Raw genomic sequence first — 16,382 nt, 5'->3', positions numbered from 1 at the left:
CTTATTGTGTTTTATTGTACTGGGTAAGTTATTTTAAATTTTGTTTTTCTACTCTATCATGGAATTTTCTTTTGTGTGTGAAGACCAGCTAGTCTAGAAGATTTTAAATAGATATAAAGCCAATAATTCAAACATGAGTTGCTTGACTTGACATTTTAATTTGTTTATAGCTGCTAATTATTTTGTTAGTCTAGGGATCAAGCTAGATAATTTGATTGGCTCCAAATTTAGACAAGCAGCTCCCTAAAATGACAAAATACCTGTAATTATTCAAACACAGTGTGGAGAACATGCAATCTTTGGCTTAAGTGTGGCCATTGAACATGTTTTAGTGAACCTTGGTGCTCCAGTGCACCTGGAAAACCCCCAGTGTCCTCCCCCACCCCCAACATTAGCCCACCCCAAAAAAATCCCTGGATTTTTAAAAATCAGGGTGTTTTTCAGGTCAAACATCACATAAAGGGGTTAAAAATTTTGTGGTCTTTCAAGTTGTGGTGATTTCTTTGCATGAGCTATGAATCATATGAAGCTGGTCCTCCACATTTCTAGGTTTAACTTTTGCAGACGTGATTATTGGCAGATTTGATTAATATGGTTTCTCTGGGAGGCTCTAGATCAGTGGTTCTCAACCTAGGGTCTCCAGATGTTTTTGGCCTTCAACTCCCAGAAATCCTAACAGATGATAAACTGGCTGGGTTTTCTGGGAGTTGTAGGCCAAAAACATTTGGTCAAGAACCACTACTCTAGATCCTCTATTGCAGCGATTCTCAATCTGTGGGTCCCCAGGTGTTTTCTGCTCTATTGTGATTCTATGTCAATGTCTAGTAGAAGTTGACCATGGGAGGACCTGCAAAGGAGGACCTGCACTGGAGGACCTAGAGATTCATATGTGTTTTTCCAGGTTAAAAGGTTTTTTTTTTCAGGATTTATCCACTGGAGCAAGAGGGGTGGGTGGGTGGGTGGATGGTCCTATTAACCCTGGTCAATGTGGATGGCTGACCATAGTTATGAGTGTCAGTCCTAGCAGAAACCAGAGTTTCTACTGCATAATTAAGAACTATTTGGTTGCACAAAAGCCAGCAAATAGATGCTAAATTGACCCACATTATCTGCTTTGAACTGGATTATCTGAGTCTATACCTCCAGATAATCCAGTTCAAAGCAGATGATCTGAATTTTATACAATTGTGTAGAAGGGGCATAGGGGCCCCTTCACACTGTCATATAACCCAGAATATCAAGGCATAAAATCCCACAATATCTACTTTGAACTGGGTTATTTGAGTCCACACTGCCATATATTTCAGTTTGAAGCAGAACATTTGGGATTTTATTCAGCTGTGTGGAAGGGGCCTAGGTTTCAGTAATCTGCTAAATTAGCACAGGGCATGATCAGATCTTGGAAAAGTTACTTTTTTTGACATAGAACCCCCCGCAAATTTTCTATCTAGTATGGCTACTAGAAATGCTGGCAGAAGGATTCTGAGGCCCCTTCTACACTGCCATGTAATCCAGATTATAAAATCAGATAAACCACATTATCTGCTTTGAAGTGGATTATCTGAGTCTACACTGACATATAATCCAGTGCAAAGCAGATAATCTGGATTTCATATGGCAATGTAGACGGGGCCTGAACGTGGTGGTTCAAATAGTAGTATTTTCAGGATCTGATCATGGCCTCAGGAACTGAAATCCAGAAACTTTCTACTCACTGTTCACAAAGGGTTTCATTGTCAGATGATCAACATTTTCCCACTTCTTTCCATTATGGCAGAATACATCCAAGACAATATCATCTCCAGGGATCAAGTTGTAATCCTGAAAAGAAGAATCATATTATTATTATCATCATATTGTGCTTACCTACAAAGCCCTGAACGGTTTGGGACCATCCTACCTCCGTGACTGCATCTCCGTCTACGAACCCACGCGTTCACTTCGGTCATCTGGAGAGGCCCTGCTCGTGATCCCGCCTGCGTTGCAAGCGCGGCTGGTGGGGACACGAGACAGGGCCTTCTCTGTGGTGGCCCCCCGACTCTGGAACACCCTCCCCAAGGATCTCAGACAGGCCCCTACATTGGCAGTCTTCAGAAAGAACTTGAAGACCTGGCTGTTCCAATGTGCCTTCCCAGATTAATAGGAAATCTCCAATACCAAGTCCTATAAGCACTTTATTAGAACTTAGATTGCATATCGCACCCTGCACTTGCCCTATAAGCCTTATATTTCACCTGTCACATCAGCACTTTTAATCTTGTACCCATTACTCTGGCCCGGCCCAGTTTTATTGTGTTTTAGCGTATTGTTTACTGCTTGTTGTTTATACTGTTTTAATTGTTTTAATTTGCCTTTTGTTTTGTATTGTTATATTGTGTGTTGAGGCCTTGGCCTTTGTAAGCCGCATCGAGTCCTTCGGGAGATGCTAGCGGGGTACAAATAAAGTTTAATAATAATAATAATAATAATAATAATAATAATAATAATAATATATTCTCACGAGTGCTCTTGGAAAGAATAATCAGAAAAAATAGCATCCAGGTTAGAACATGGTAGCTGATGTTTCATACACTTCTGATAGTTATAGCACAAATTATTCTCTCCCTGAAATTAAAATCAGTGGCTTACTCTATGTTTTGGACTTTAGCACATGAGACAGGCAAACTGCCATTTCAGCTGGTAATCACTTACTTGGTAAGAAACCAAAGTGAGACATTACCCTAAATATTTCTTTCCACTGCAGGCTAAGAACTTTCTCACACTAACCTGCTATTCTGCAACAGTTAAGTTAGCGTAGATAATGGTACATATCACATGCAAGCACTTGATAACACACCTCTATTCAGAAGAGAAATTGTACTAAGTTACCAATCCATGGTGTTATGATCTTGACACCCTTCTAACCCTGCTTTCCTGCACTACTGCATTTCATTATTTTTTTAAAATACTATTTTTTATATTTAATGTAACTGTGCAATTTTACCATTAACCCCTCTCCACTTGAGCAAAAAGATATATGTAATAAAATAAAATAAAAACCTAGGCATCATAGAATAACAAAGGGAAATGGGAGAGAGGTAAAATTCAGTAAAACAGTATAAGAAAGTAAATGTGGCAGTGGCAAAAGTATCCTTTATTAAGTATAATCACTGGTAAAACTGTGGAATTCCCTTTGACAATGCTTCTGGAGCATCTATATTTATGTTTCAATTTTCCCTGTCCATAATCTTAGATCTCTTTCAGATTTACCAGTTTAATCCTTTTCGGGACAAGAGCAAAACTGAGAACTGTTGCTTCCCTCTCTCCTTTTTCTTGATCTGTTCACCTTGCCTTTGTGGCTTAATTGCTGGGACTTTTCTGCTTCTATCTGAAGCAAGATAACTTTGTTCTTCCTCTTTGGATCAGGCTGCTGATCTGTAAAAGGGTTTATCCCTACCCATTTGCCACTTATTAGTCAGATTACAATCCTGGGATCCTCTTCCAATTTAGAATGGTCCCAGGTGATGCATTGGCTTTTCTGCCTGTCGTCAATCTAACACCTAAATAACAGCTATCATTGCTATGGAAAATTGAGGCAAGTGGTGAGAGAAGAGGTCTCATCACCGAAATCCAAACAAACACTATCAAACACACATTAAATAGATAAATTAACAAAAAATGGGGACCGAAAGGTGAATTGAGGCTATTCAACAAAATAAAAATATATTAAAAGACCCAGCAAGACCAATGAAGATGACAATTAACATTGCATCCCTCTCTGCAGAATTAAGAACTGTCAAGAAGGGAAAAATGATAATCTATTTTGAAATATATTTAGCTCACTTTTGAATCCTTTTCCTAGAATATAGTATGTCTTAAATAAAAATGTGAAACAGTAATTTTACCAGAACAAATACATACAGTATGTTCTGGAATGAACAAGACCATTGTTATCCTGGATCCAGATTTTTAATTAGTTTACTCACTTTGAGGATTAGACGATAGCTCTTTGTTCCTGCACCATGCAGCTGGAATGTTTTACTTTTATTTGAGTCTCTTTAAGAAAGAAAAGAACAGCATATAAATAATAATAATAATTTTAGTAGGTTTCCTGAAAGTCACATTTCTCGTTAGCCATAAAAACTCTTAATTTTTATGCAATAAAAATCTACAGAGCTACGTTTGTTACTGATGAAGAGAAAGCCACAACCAAACTTGGATCCCTAATAGGATAATTGGAATGCTATATGAGTTTGTAAACTTATATTTTATGCATGCTTGCTTTACTTTTTAAGATGAATGTTATGCATAGCAATGCTGTTCTATGAAGGTCTAGCAAAATGCAGTCAAGTTAACCCTGCTGTTTTATATTGGTGTAAACCATTTCTGTTTGGAAGCCTGATTCTAGAGGTGTAATTCTTTACTAATTTTCATCCTGAAGAATGCAATGAATAATTTTGGCTTTTTTTTCTTCCTGTGAGAAAGTATGAGTATTTGAAAGCTGTGCTTTTTTGACAGCTATTCTTAGTTTTAGACTTCTGCACAAAATTTGCGGACTTTTTTTTGCATGGAAAACAGCATTTTCTTCCAGGGAAAAGGGATTTTCTTTACATAAAACAATATTTTCTTACAGAAATGCTGTTTTCTGTGCAAAACAATGATATGTAAATTTTGCACAGAATAAGATTCAAATTACAAAGATTCTTATCAGTCCAGAATTCCTCTCATTAGAATTTCTCAGCAAATAAGAAATATTTTTTCCTTCTTTTCCAATGTTTTAAATAAAATATTTTCCCCATTCCATTCTACACTGATTCCTCCAGGGGCTGTTTTGAAGAGGGAAACTTCATGACAGATGGGGAAATTTACTGGGTCAAATAAGGAACTGGCCCACAATTGCATGCACACCATTTGATTTTCTCAAAATCTATAGATTTTCAAGCTCAGGTAATGCTTGTAATATAAAGAAATAAACAGAGGATGCACATAGATCAATGTTGATGTAACAGCACAGAAATTGTCTTCATTTATCTTTAGACAGTACATTTTAATGGAGTAAGGTCCTGAATTTTACCTGCCAGCAATTCATGCCCTTTTAACACATGCATGCTTAATATCTCTTGTGACTGCATCAGTATTGTCAAATGATAACTTACGTGTACAAAGGGACCAGCCACCTATCATGATAAACAGAAATTTGATATTGCCTGTGATGCTTTCAGCAGAGTTATGTAGAGGTGCATATTATTCTCTGCCGCTGTGCACACCTTCAAAGTTTGGGATATAGCTCTCTCCATCCAATGAACAAAGGGAAAGCAGGATGGGTATTACGATGGATCAACCATATTGAGTATAGAATCATAGAATCATAGAATCATAGAATAGTAGAGTTGGAAGAGACCTCAGGGGCCATCCAGTCCAACCCCCTGCCAAGAAGCAGGAAATCGCATTCAACCGTAGAATCATGTTGGAGGTGATATGAACATCTAATGTGTGATTTTGTAGCCATGATGGCTCATTCATGCCTAGCAAGCCACAGCATGCTACCGTATCATGGGGGAGTATCAACACTACAGAATTAGGGTTGTTGTGTGTTTTCCGGGCTGTATGGCCATGTTCCAGAAGTATTCTCTTCTGATGTTTCACCCACATCTATGGCAGACATCCTCAGAGGTTGTGAGGTTGCCTCTGAGGATGCCTGCCATAGATGTGGGTGAAATGTCAGGAGAGAATACTTCTGGAACATGGCCATACAGCCTGGAAAACACACAACAACCCTATGATCCCGGCCATGAAAGCCTTCAACAACTACAGAATTACAGTGACCAGATAGTACTTTAACTGCCACGCTTCCATGGCAGTTGAAGCATCGTAGAATCCTCCAATGTATCGCTTAAGGAAGTACTTAAAATTACTAACTAGAGAACTCTAGTCCATTCCCCTGAACTATAGTAGGATACCAGCACTCAAATCTAAAGCTGCACCTCAGAAAATACTGACATCCCACTGATATCCAACACTGAGGAATGATTTATTATGCAACTGCCCAAAGGCAGAACTTGGTAAAACTTGTGTTTGGATTATCGTTCCCAGAAAACTGAGTCAATATAACAACTGACCATACCATCCAGAATGATTTTGGAAGTTTAGTTGACAAAAGCAGCCTTCTCAAATCCTGCTCAATGCCAGACAAATTTTTCTTAGGGATGAAAGAACACATACATTCAGGTTCATGATGTCACTAGAGGATGCAACTAAATGTTGACAATGACTGATAACAACATCAGGCACTTTCCTAATCTGCTCTTTCCAGGCTGAAAAGGGTGGAATGACTTGGGATACCACAAACTATCAGAGTCAACCATTCCATAAATCTTCTTGACAATGAAAGTTCTGCTGGAGAAAAGAGCATGCTCTCTGAGTCTTTGATAGATGGTTAATGTAACTTTCAAAGCAAAACAGCCCATCTTCTTTGCCATTCTAAATGCATTTTACAAATTTACTCACCCATAGTCGACAAAAGCAGTGATGTTGCATGGCGCATTTGTTACATTTTTCAGAGGGATCCAATTGCATGTCAGATCCTCTACTGAGTTGAATAAGCAAACCAGACTTGAGGATCCTGTTAAAAGAGAGGCAAAGCAAATCTATCATAGAATGTATTGAGAGCTACATAAAAATACTGGGGCAAGCAGTTATTCCGCAATATAAGGCTGTTATTATACAAGAGGAGCCAAAATTCTCTGTAGTAGATGGGGCTGGTCCACAAATTATATAACAGTCGAAGCTTGGTAAAGTTACTTCTTCATACTTCAAATGTAATAAAAAACTGCACAAATTCAGAGTCCATAATGGGTTTCCAATCTTTTAGAAAAATGATGCACGTGATTTTCCTGTAATCATACAAGATAATTTGTACATTTCTGCTAAATACATTGCCTCCCTGGGAAATATTAAATTTAATCTTTGTGCATACAATAATCTTACTGCCATGATCAAAGTAACTTTTTGGAAAACTAATCCCTGAATTACTTAGAAGCATACACTGACCACACTGGTTGAGGGAATGTGGCAATTGTCATCCAAATTGACTGCATCTGTAAAGAATACACTTGTTTATATAATATATATTTTGGAGGATGATCCAAAATATATCCATATTGTGCAACTGTACCTGCAATTAATACACATGTTTATATAATATATATTTTGGATGTTGATCCAAAATATATTATCCATATTGTGCAACTCAGCTTTGTGATCATTAGAGCTGACAAAAGTAATGTTTTCAGCAGTACAATTCCCAGAACTATCCAGTCAAGATGAGGTCAAGATGGGGTCCTGGTAAGTTAAAGCACTTCAGAATTAAAGTGTGATTTTAATTGCCATGGTTCCCTGTTGTGGTATCCTAGGGTTTGTAGTTTGGTGAGGCACTAATGCACTTTTGCAGAGAATTTTAAATGTCCCTCAGTAAACTACCAATTCTGCGATTCCATAGGATGGAACCCTGGCATGTTAAGAGCATTATCATTTGGAAGAGTGAATGTGGTCAGATGTTGGATGTAACTTATTGACCAATACTGGCATTATATATAACGTGTTACTTAAATGAGAGGCAAGTAACTTTTCCAAGCTCTGTCTCAGGGAGTTTGTTTTACAATAAGAGGTTTGAACACAATGGTTTTTTGACCTAGTAGTGTAATGAAATTCATGCAGTATGGAAAAGCATCCACATCAATTGCAGGGAAGCAAACCAAAAGCTCAACACTAGTGATGGTTTCCCATGTGCATAAATATAGCTATGGTTAGGCTAGAATAATGGTGTAGACCAAAATCTTATTCCAAGAAAACCGCATCAATTATGGAGTGAACTGAACAGTTGCCTTTTATGATGCTTCCCAGGGATTTTGCTCTCAAGGAGGAGAAACACCCAGGGAACTGGAATCAGACCCAGTAAGTTTCCCACATTATATGACTGAGTGAGCAGTAGTTTTCAAGCAAGTGTTGTTCATATCAGCTGCTTAGTTTTCTGCTACAATGCATTGCACAATGGCGAGCACTGGGCATGTGCCAGTTGGCAGGAAAGTTAACCTCATGGAGTTGACATCACTGAACTCTTATTAAGATCCATACTTCAGCCTCTGCCAATCCTTTAAGACTCTTGGACTTTATACTCTACATCCTAGTAAGGCTCTGAGACCCCCAGCCTTGGCTCTGAGATTGTTTGGCCACTCTGCGCTGGGTGAAGAGGATGAATTTCAGGATGAGAGTGCTGCCTTGAAAAGTGTGTATTTTCATATATTTTCTTCATTTGTTATACTGGTATAATAATAATAATAATAATAATAATAATAATAATAATAATAATAATAAGTTTATATCCCGCCTCCATCTCCCCCGAAGGGGACTCGGGGCGGCTTACAGCAAAATCAAAATACAAGCAATAATAAAATATAAAACATCAAAGGACAAAAACAAAAACCAATAATAAAATATACACAATAGGTGAAAAAAACACAACACAGAATTAAAACATCAAATTAAAAACAATGAGGTTGCAATAGTGGATAAGCAAGGTGCACATTATGAGTAACAAATTCATAAATAGCTAAATAGATAAAGTGCATGGTATGCAGCTGTGATTGATGTTTCGGATATTATGGTTAATGACATTACCAGACCTTTCCCCTGTGATATCACCTCATGCTATTGTCATGAAATCTCTGGAATAGGAACCTCCTGTCCTGGCAACTCTGCTCTCTACTGTTTTCGGTGAATATCTATATTTTTGAAATAGAATAATCACAGGAGCAATGACAAATATCACAAGTTATTCTCAATTTGTAGTTTTCCTCAGATTTCATCTAAGTTTAGTTCAAATGTAAGTGAATGAGAAACAACAATAGAGGTGAGTGCAATGAAAACCAGGAGTATTGTCAATGCTTTTTGAGCCATGTTGTTGCTGCTTATGTGCCCCTAATATTCTCATGTATCTATACCAGGGGTCCCCAAACTAAGGCCCGGGGGCCACATGCGGCCCATCGAAGCCATTTATCCAGCTCCCACGGCACAAAGGCAGAAGGGGGTTGGGCTAAATGACCCAAGGGTTCTCTTCTTCTCTTCCAATTATTATTATTATTATTATTATTATTATTATTATTATTATTATTATTATTAACATTGAGACTGGGAGGCCATCTGTCAGGGGTGCTTTGCAGAAGGGGATTGGACTCAATGACCCAAAGGGTCTATTCCAACCCTCATTATTATTGTTGTTGTTGTTGTTGTTGTTGTTGTTGTTGTTGTTGTTGCTTGGTGGCCAACTATAGTCTGGCCCTCCAACAGTCTGAAGGATCGTGAACTGGCCCCCAGTTTAAAAAGTTTGGGGACCCCTGATCTATACATTGCAGTGGAAGACTGGTAGTGGCTCTCCTGATGAGGAACTCTACATAGCTTTCTGAGCAAGCCTGGGTTTCCCTGTATGAAAATTGCAAAACAGTAATTTAAATTATCAAGTAATTCCCATCCTACTATGTTCCTTTCTCCACATCCATAATATTTGTGCTTCACCACAGGGGTGGGGATGCTGGTGGGGGAACTTACCCTGGTCAATTACTGATGCCAGCAAAAATGACAGAAGGTGGAGCATTCTTGGAGCACTGGTCTTGGTGACTACAGTGTGAGATATCAAGAAGGAAAAAAGAAGAAGGAATCAAAATGGAATTCCAACAAGAAGCAAATTTATTTTTTGTGGGGACATATTTAGATAAGGCAGAATGAAACAGCCATATTAGTAGAATATGTGAGGATTGCAACAGCCCATCTGGATACCCTCCTAGGTCTTTAAAGCAATCCCTTGAGTTACCATTCTGGCAGTGATTATGTGTGTGGTACCAGCTTATACATCACCAAAAGAGGGGCCATGGAAATAAGTTTTCTGTAAAAATTGCAAAGACTAAATGGCAGGTAGAAAGGCACTATGTAAAAAAACCAAAAAAACAAAAAAACAAAAAACACCAAAACCAGCTCAGGGACTGCCCTACTTTCTGGACACCTTAGAACTGGGCCCAGGCTGTTTTTTTGCATGCCTCTGTGCCTAACTTGGTTTTTGCAGTGACCACCAGTCTTGGCTTCTTGGCCTCTGGATTGCTAATTGCCTACATGACTTTTGTGCTTTCTCAGTGAATTATGACAAAACCAATCATTTGGTGAATGTGTGGCTGCTCAATCTGATATCCAGGTCCTCAACAAAGAGGGGAAAATTAAGGGACTTTGGAGAATTCTTTATTTTCAAATTTGGGATTAAAGGACTGTTTAGATGAAAGATGCCTCTAAAGGGAGGATTGGCTCTTTATAAAGATAACACTGATAATGCTTGCTTCTTTCTGAGCAAACAGTCTCCAACACATTGGGCTGGGTGGCAGTAACCCATCATGGCATCTGGGACCTTACTGTCCACATTGCTTCAGAAGTACATTCCCATTTCTCCCACCCATGTCATAAATTGAAACTGTCACATTTGAAAAATTCAACATACTTATGGTATGACATTTTGCTCTGCTGGAATATAATTCTGAGTGGACACCAGGAAATACAGTGAAATAGTGGGTGGAAATTGTAAGTGGTGGAGGCCAAGCTATGTGTGCCAAGGTGCCAATTCTGCAGGCCCTAGGTTAGCTGGCATTTTCAAGTAAAGTACAATGTATTGATATCTGTGACTTCATTTATCCATGTCCAACAAAATTTGCCCTCCCTAGGCATTTTCTATGATCTCTATGACTCTCTAGGATGCTTTTATTATAGCCTTGGGCCGGAAGTTCTTCATTTTAATAAGATTCACTATGATTCAGTTTTGTTTATCCATGCAAAATCTGGTGATGTATTCCTAGCAGATATGGAGGTCATATTTTATGGCAGATGATATACTCCTGTTGCCAGTCCTGAAGGAAGATCATTTAACTAGACCAGTGGTTCTCAACCTATGGGTCCCCAGATGTTTTGGCCTTCAACTTCCAGAAATCCCAACATCTGGTAAATTGGCTGGGGTTTCTGGGAGTTGTAGGCCAAAAACACCTGGGGACCCCAGGTTGAGAAGCACTGAACTAGACAGTTTGATTAGATGCAACATGAGACAAAACTTCATCTATGACCTAGCTACCAGACACTTTATACAGTATTATGCATGACTCTAAAAAATCATGGATGGTTTTTTCCTGCCATGAACAGATCAAGAGTTGGTCCTTAACAGACTATGTGCACATATTCTATCTCATTTCCTAGGTACATTTCTTAGTAACTAACTATATACTCATCAGCAGTTCTGATGACATTTAAACTTTCAGTTGAACGTTTAACAGTTAATGCAGTCTCGGAATGAATGTGCCAGTGTAGCGCTGAGAAATACTTCTGCAAGCAAGTATCACTCAGACACCAAATACCTTATTTGGCTCTGGTTCTTTAGAGCCATCAGGGATAAGAACTTATAGGATCTTTGATACAGCTTTGTACCAGGGTAATTGGGTCTCTAGGATTAGCACTAAAGCAGATAGGTCTCATTCTATCCTATAGATTTTGGGACACAGGTATCCATCTCACAGACACAGACTGATTTTATCTTGTTGAAGTTTCTTTTTTCAAGTGTGCCATCATACCCTCCAACCATTGCAGCCTGGCAGGGACAGTCCCATTTATCCTCTGTCCCATTTTTTGATTTTTAAAATGTTCCAGTTTCTCTCTTCTCTTTCCACTTACCATCTATGTTCTTTGCTTACTTCTGTTGGTTTTCTGAAGGTGCATCTACACTGTATAATTAATGCAGTTCTGATGCCACTTCAACTGCCATGGCTTAATGCTATGGAATTCTGGAATATGTAGTTTGGTGAGGTGCTAAAACTCTTTGTCAGATAGGACTAGAACTTGGAAGGACAGCTACGAAGGAACAAGATGGAATCCTCACTTGTGAAGATATAACCATTAGATAGATACTAAAGCCAGAATCTTCTGTGCCTTCATATTTTTATTTTTATTTCTATGACTTTGAAAGCTGAACAGTGACGAAAGTTGATAGAAGAAAATGAACTAATTTGAAATGTGGTTCTGGATACCATGGACTCTAAAAAGGACAAATGAATGGGGAACAGAGCAAATGAACTGAACTCTTCATAGAATGTCAAAATGACCAAATTAAAGTTATCATACTTTAGGCTTATCATGAGACAACATGACTCATTTGAAAAGTGGTAAAGTGGGAGACAGAAAGAAAACAAAACTTCACAAATCACAAGTGGATGGATTCAATCAAGGAAGTCCTAACTATGCAGGACTTGAGCAGGATAACAGGGTGATTTGGAAGTCTTATATTTTAAGGATTGCCATAAATCAAATCTGTCTGTACACACTTACGTAGGCATAAGATTAATTTCAACTACTATGATAAAAAAAACCTCAGGAAGTACTATGAAGTGCTACGCCATATACCCTATACAAATAATTCCAGACTATGTCTGGAATGTGCCAACTCACTATGCTCTAATAAGTGTGTGTAGTATTTCCCAGTCTTGATTACAGCTTAAACAAAATTATGGGTTTTGTGGTTAACAGAACATGACCTGGATAAGAGCTTCTGAGCCAGAATAAATACAAAAAGTTCCTTGACCACCCACTCAGGTTGAATATTCATTTCAAAACCTTCTATCTTAATTTTGAGCTATCCTTTCCTGGAGAACAATTTAAATAGATTCAAATGTTACCTGGTTGCATCATGATCTTCTTTGTCTTCTAGTGCTGCAAGTCATGTCAGTGTTCCCTTGTTGACTCTGGCCATTCAAGCAATGTCGCGAGTAGTTTGCTGGCCTCAAATCTTGCCTGTGGCTGCAGGATGCTAGCCTTTGTATAACAGGCAGTTGACAACATTGGAGTTTTGAGTCAAATGTGAGTGCCTAAGCTCTCATATTCACTTAATCATGGTCCTTACCTTAACACAGGAAGTGGCAGCTCACTTGTCTCAAAATGAGATGAGCTCCCGCTTTGTATCATTAGGGCTCAGAAGGCCAACAGCAAAAGAAAGCCCCAGACCACACTGCATCTCACTTCCTGATTTGCAAAGGTGATGGGATTGGGTGTGGAGAATAAAGTGTCAAAGTTGCAGAACTCAGAAAAGCTGCTTGAGACTGAAACTCAGTCCGAGAGTATGTCTGAAGCTCAGATGAAGGCAGGCCTGTTCAGATAGCCTTCTGCTGAAAGAACTAGAAAGAATCTCAAGTCATTCCCTTAAATATGATCACCAAACTGTGTCAAGAAACCCCTTTAGTTTAATTTCCTGGCAAGGTGAATTGAACAGGAGGGTCCTAAGCATCCATAATCAGAGTTATCAGCACTTCTTCAAGTGTGAAATGAAACAAAAGACATGTGTGTACGTATGTCTCAGTGAGTCATCTTTGAGGCTGGGGCTATCCCTACATCATATCAAAGGTCTAAGAAATGAGGTTTTGAAGTGACTAACTCCATTTGTTTTACAGTTGATTTGCAGTTCTGGGGGACAGAGGACCCCTTGTTTACACAGTTATCTTTTTCATAATTGTAAAATTACATATGAACCCTGCTAGATGAGACCAGGGATCTGTCTCAGGGATATAAGGTGTGTGGCTGTCAGACCCCTGGCAGCAGAGCACCAAGAACCATACACGGAGGCCTATCTCTATCTAATATCTTTATTAAGGAAATATATAAAAGCAATAAAAACAAGTGAAGAATATAGTTCAGAAGCAGATCTTTCAAATGAGGTCAAATATAGTCCAAAAATGTATTGTCCAATAAATGATATTAGAGTTCAAAGTTCTTTATCCAATACCGAAACACACACTATTACCAAGCAATAGTGTGGGGAAATGTCTGAGTCTCTGGAGTCCTAGGTAGCTTGACAACAAGGCTGGAAACAAGGCTGGATACAAGGCAAACAATGATTCTTGGTACAAGGTCCGTGGTTAAAAGCAAGCGAGGCAAGTCTTGATTATTTAATCCGGGAAACAAGGAACTGGGGTTACGAAGTCCACACACGATCTTACTCCTGAAGCTGCTCTGTTGACTCCGCAAAGATTCTCCCGCGTCAAGCACCTATATTGGGGTCTCGTTTTCCCGCCAACAATCTCTTTCCCTAGAGAACGAGAAGCGAAACCCAACTCTATCCAGATGCAAGACTCCTTAGAATTTCCCAAGGGAAGCAGGCCTAATCAGCCTGTTGTTTAGCAGCAATCCTTAAACTCCTGCGATTTTGTTCTCTGACTCCTCTGTCTCTAGAGTAAGATTCCCTTCTGGGAAACGGAGGCGAGGAATGCCCAAGGTCTGTTTTACTGAATTCTTGGGGACAAACATCAACATCCGGCAGGCGAAAGGACTCCGGCTTTTGTTGAACCGGCGAAAACCCCATGTTTTCGTCTTCATCTGCCACGATGGCACTAGGAGCAGGACTACAAGGCCCATGAGGCATCACAGTGCCCCTCCAAATTTTGTTAGCATTTTAATTCCCACCAACCCTAGGCTGGTCAAAAACAATGGGACATGCAGTCCATAAAACATTTGGAGGGCTATAGCTTGTTGTTCCTTTTCCATCTAATCCAGCATTCTGTTTCTGTCATGGCCAACCAGGTATGTATTGGCTGGTGGAAATGAGGCAGATGGTGGAGAGGTAGCCAGTTGTGTTCCGATAGCTGGATGCACAGTCATAATATCATCAAAAGCTTTGAGGAATGACTAGAGAGCTAAGTTTAGCTTGGAGAAGACTGTGAGATAACATAACTCTCTTCAAATACCCAAAGTGAGGTCAGTTAGATGATGGAGTAAGCTTGTTTTCTCCTATTTCAGAAACACATAATGAGAACCAAAGAATTCAAATTACAATTACAGAGATTCCACCTAAACATTAGGAAGAATTTATTTAACTGTTCTGAGAGTGTTATCCAACCTCTTAAAGGCTGGATAATACATCCCAAAAGGTTGGACCATTAAATATTAAAAGTCTTTTAATACTTAATGGTTCATTCTTTTGGAAAGTGTTGTCTAAAACCTTGGAGTTTTCTGTTAAATTTCCCTGAAGACGGCCTTTCATTATATAGGTTGAAACATATTGTGTTTCTTAATGGGATAAACAGTTGACCATCTATTACTACATGGAGATTGTCTCCTTTTTGTTTCGTGAGAATTCTAAATACCCTCCCCTGCACTGTACCTCACTGTATTGTACTATAATCGTGTGGTGTAAATGGACCCTGAATCATGTCTGGCAACAATTTTGGCAGGGAAATAACTGAAAATAGATACTGTGGGTAGGCATGAGTTCTGGGAAATTGGGGTGGAGGAACAGGCTTCTATGATTTTTTTAAGTGGGAAAAAGTAGTGGTCATTTTGGGATTGATGAGGGCTTCAGTGGCTGCAAAAGTGTGTCCCAGAGGCACATATGGCTCATGGACTGCACTTTCCTCACCATTATCATTGTAATTATGAACAACTATAAAAGCTCACTAGAGTTGTGCATGAAGATTATTTGGAAATGATGTGGCACAAATTATTTTACCAAATTCTATGTATTTGTTTATTGGATTTATATTCCACCTTCCTCCCAAGATGATAAATCTTAAAAAGTACCAGGAACCAGGGAACTTCTTCAGCTTTGCGCTATTTTCTCTTATGAATTGAAACCTTTAGTTAACAGCAGCATCCAGCAAAGCAATGCCATCATCTGTTATTTGGTCAGATTTCTACCAAAAACCAAAATATGAAAGGCAGACAATCAAATGGGAAAAGCAGGACTTGACTGGATTGTTTTGAAACCATTAGGTGAACTCTAGCTTTGCTAGATGGTAAGGAAAAATTGCCTCACCAACATTTGAGCTTGGAAAAGTTACTGTTTTGAACTATGGACTTTATCATACCATCTTGCTATTATGCTATAATAATAGCTTGTTTATAAACCTATTGTCCTTCCAACTCTATTGTATACCTGCAAAACATGGATTATCTACAAACATCACTCTCAACTTCTGGAATGATTCCATCAGCATTGACTTTGAAAAATCTTGCAAATCTCTTGTGAAGACAGGTGGACAATATCAGTGTGCTGGAAGAAGTAAAGACCACCAGCTTTGAAGTGATGATTCTCTGCCATCAAATTTGCTGGACTGGCCATGTTTTCTGAATGCCCAGTCACCGCTTCCAAAGCAGTCACTCTAGTCCCAGTTTAAGAAAAATAATGGAATGTTAGTGCACAGCAAAAGGGATTTAAATATGGTCTTAAAGCTAACCTAAAACAGTGTGGAATAAACACGGAGAACTAGGAAACCCTGGCCCTTGAGCATTCTAAACAGAGATCAGCTGTTACCAACAATGCTGTGGATTTTGAAGGGGCACGA

The 16,382-nt window shown here is 38.9% G+C and overlaps 1 protein-coding gene across 1 annotated transcript in view; it reads right to left on the bottom strand.

Moving 5' to 3' along the window:
* The window catches only part of il2rb (interleukin 2 receptor subunit beta), a 30,255-nt gene extending 16,759 nt beyond the window's left edge, over nt 1-13,496 (bottom strand). The window contains exons 1-5 of the mRNA XM_008110665.3: nt 12,729-13,496; nt 9,583-9,651; nt 6,487-6,601; nt 3,966-4,035; nt 1,716-1,821 (exon numbers count right to left, since the gene is read on the bottom strand). Of these exons, the coding sequence (XP_008108872.2) occupies nt 1,716-1,821; nt 3,966-4,035; nt 6,487-6,601; nt 9,583-9,651; nt 12,729-12,741 (373 nt within the window). The 5' untranslated portion in view covers nt 12,742-13,496. The remainder of the gene's footprint in view (nt 1-1,715; nt 1,822-3,965; nt 4,036-6,486; nt 6,602-9,582; nt 9,652-12,728) is intronic.
* Between the last annotated feature and the right edge of the window lie 2,886 nt (nt 13,497-16,382).

This window comes from Anolis carolinensis, chromosome 5 (genome assembly GCF_035594765.1).
Source record: "Anolis carolinensis isolate JA03-04 chromosome 5, rAnoCar3.1.pri, whole genome shotgun sequence".
Taxonomy (NCBI): Eukaryota; Metazoa; Chordata; class Lepidosauria; order Squamata; family Dactyloidae; genus Anolis; species Anolis carolinensis.
Note: the sequence above shows the minus strand (reverse complement) of the source record. Positions and strands in the feature narration are given on the sequence as shown.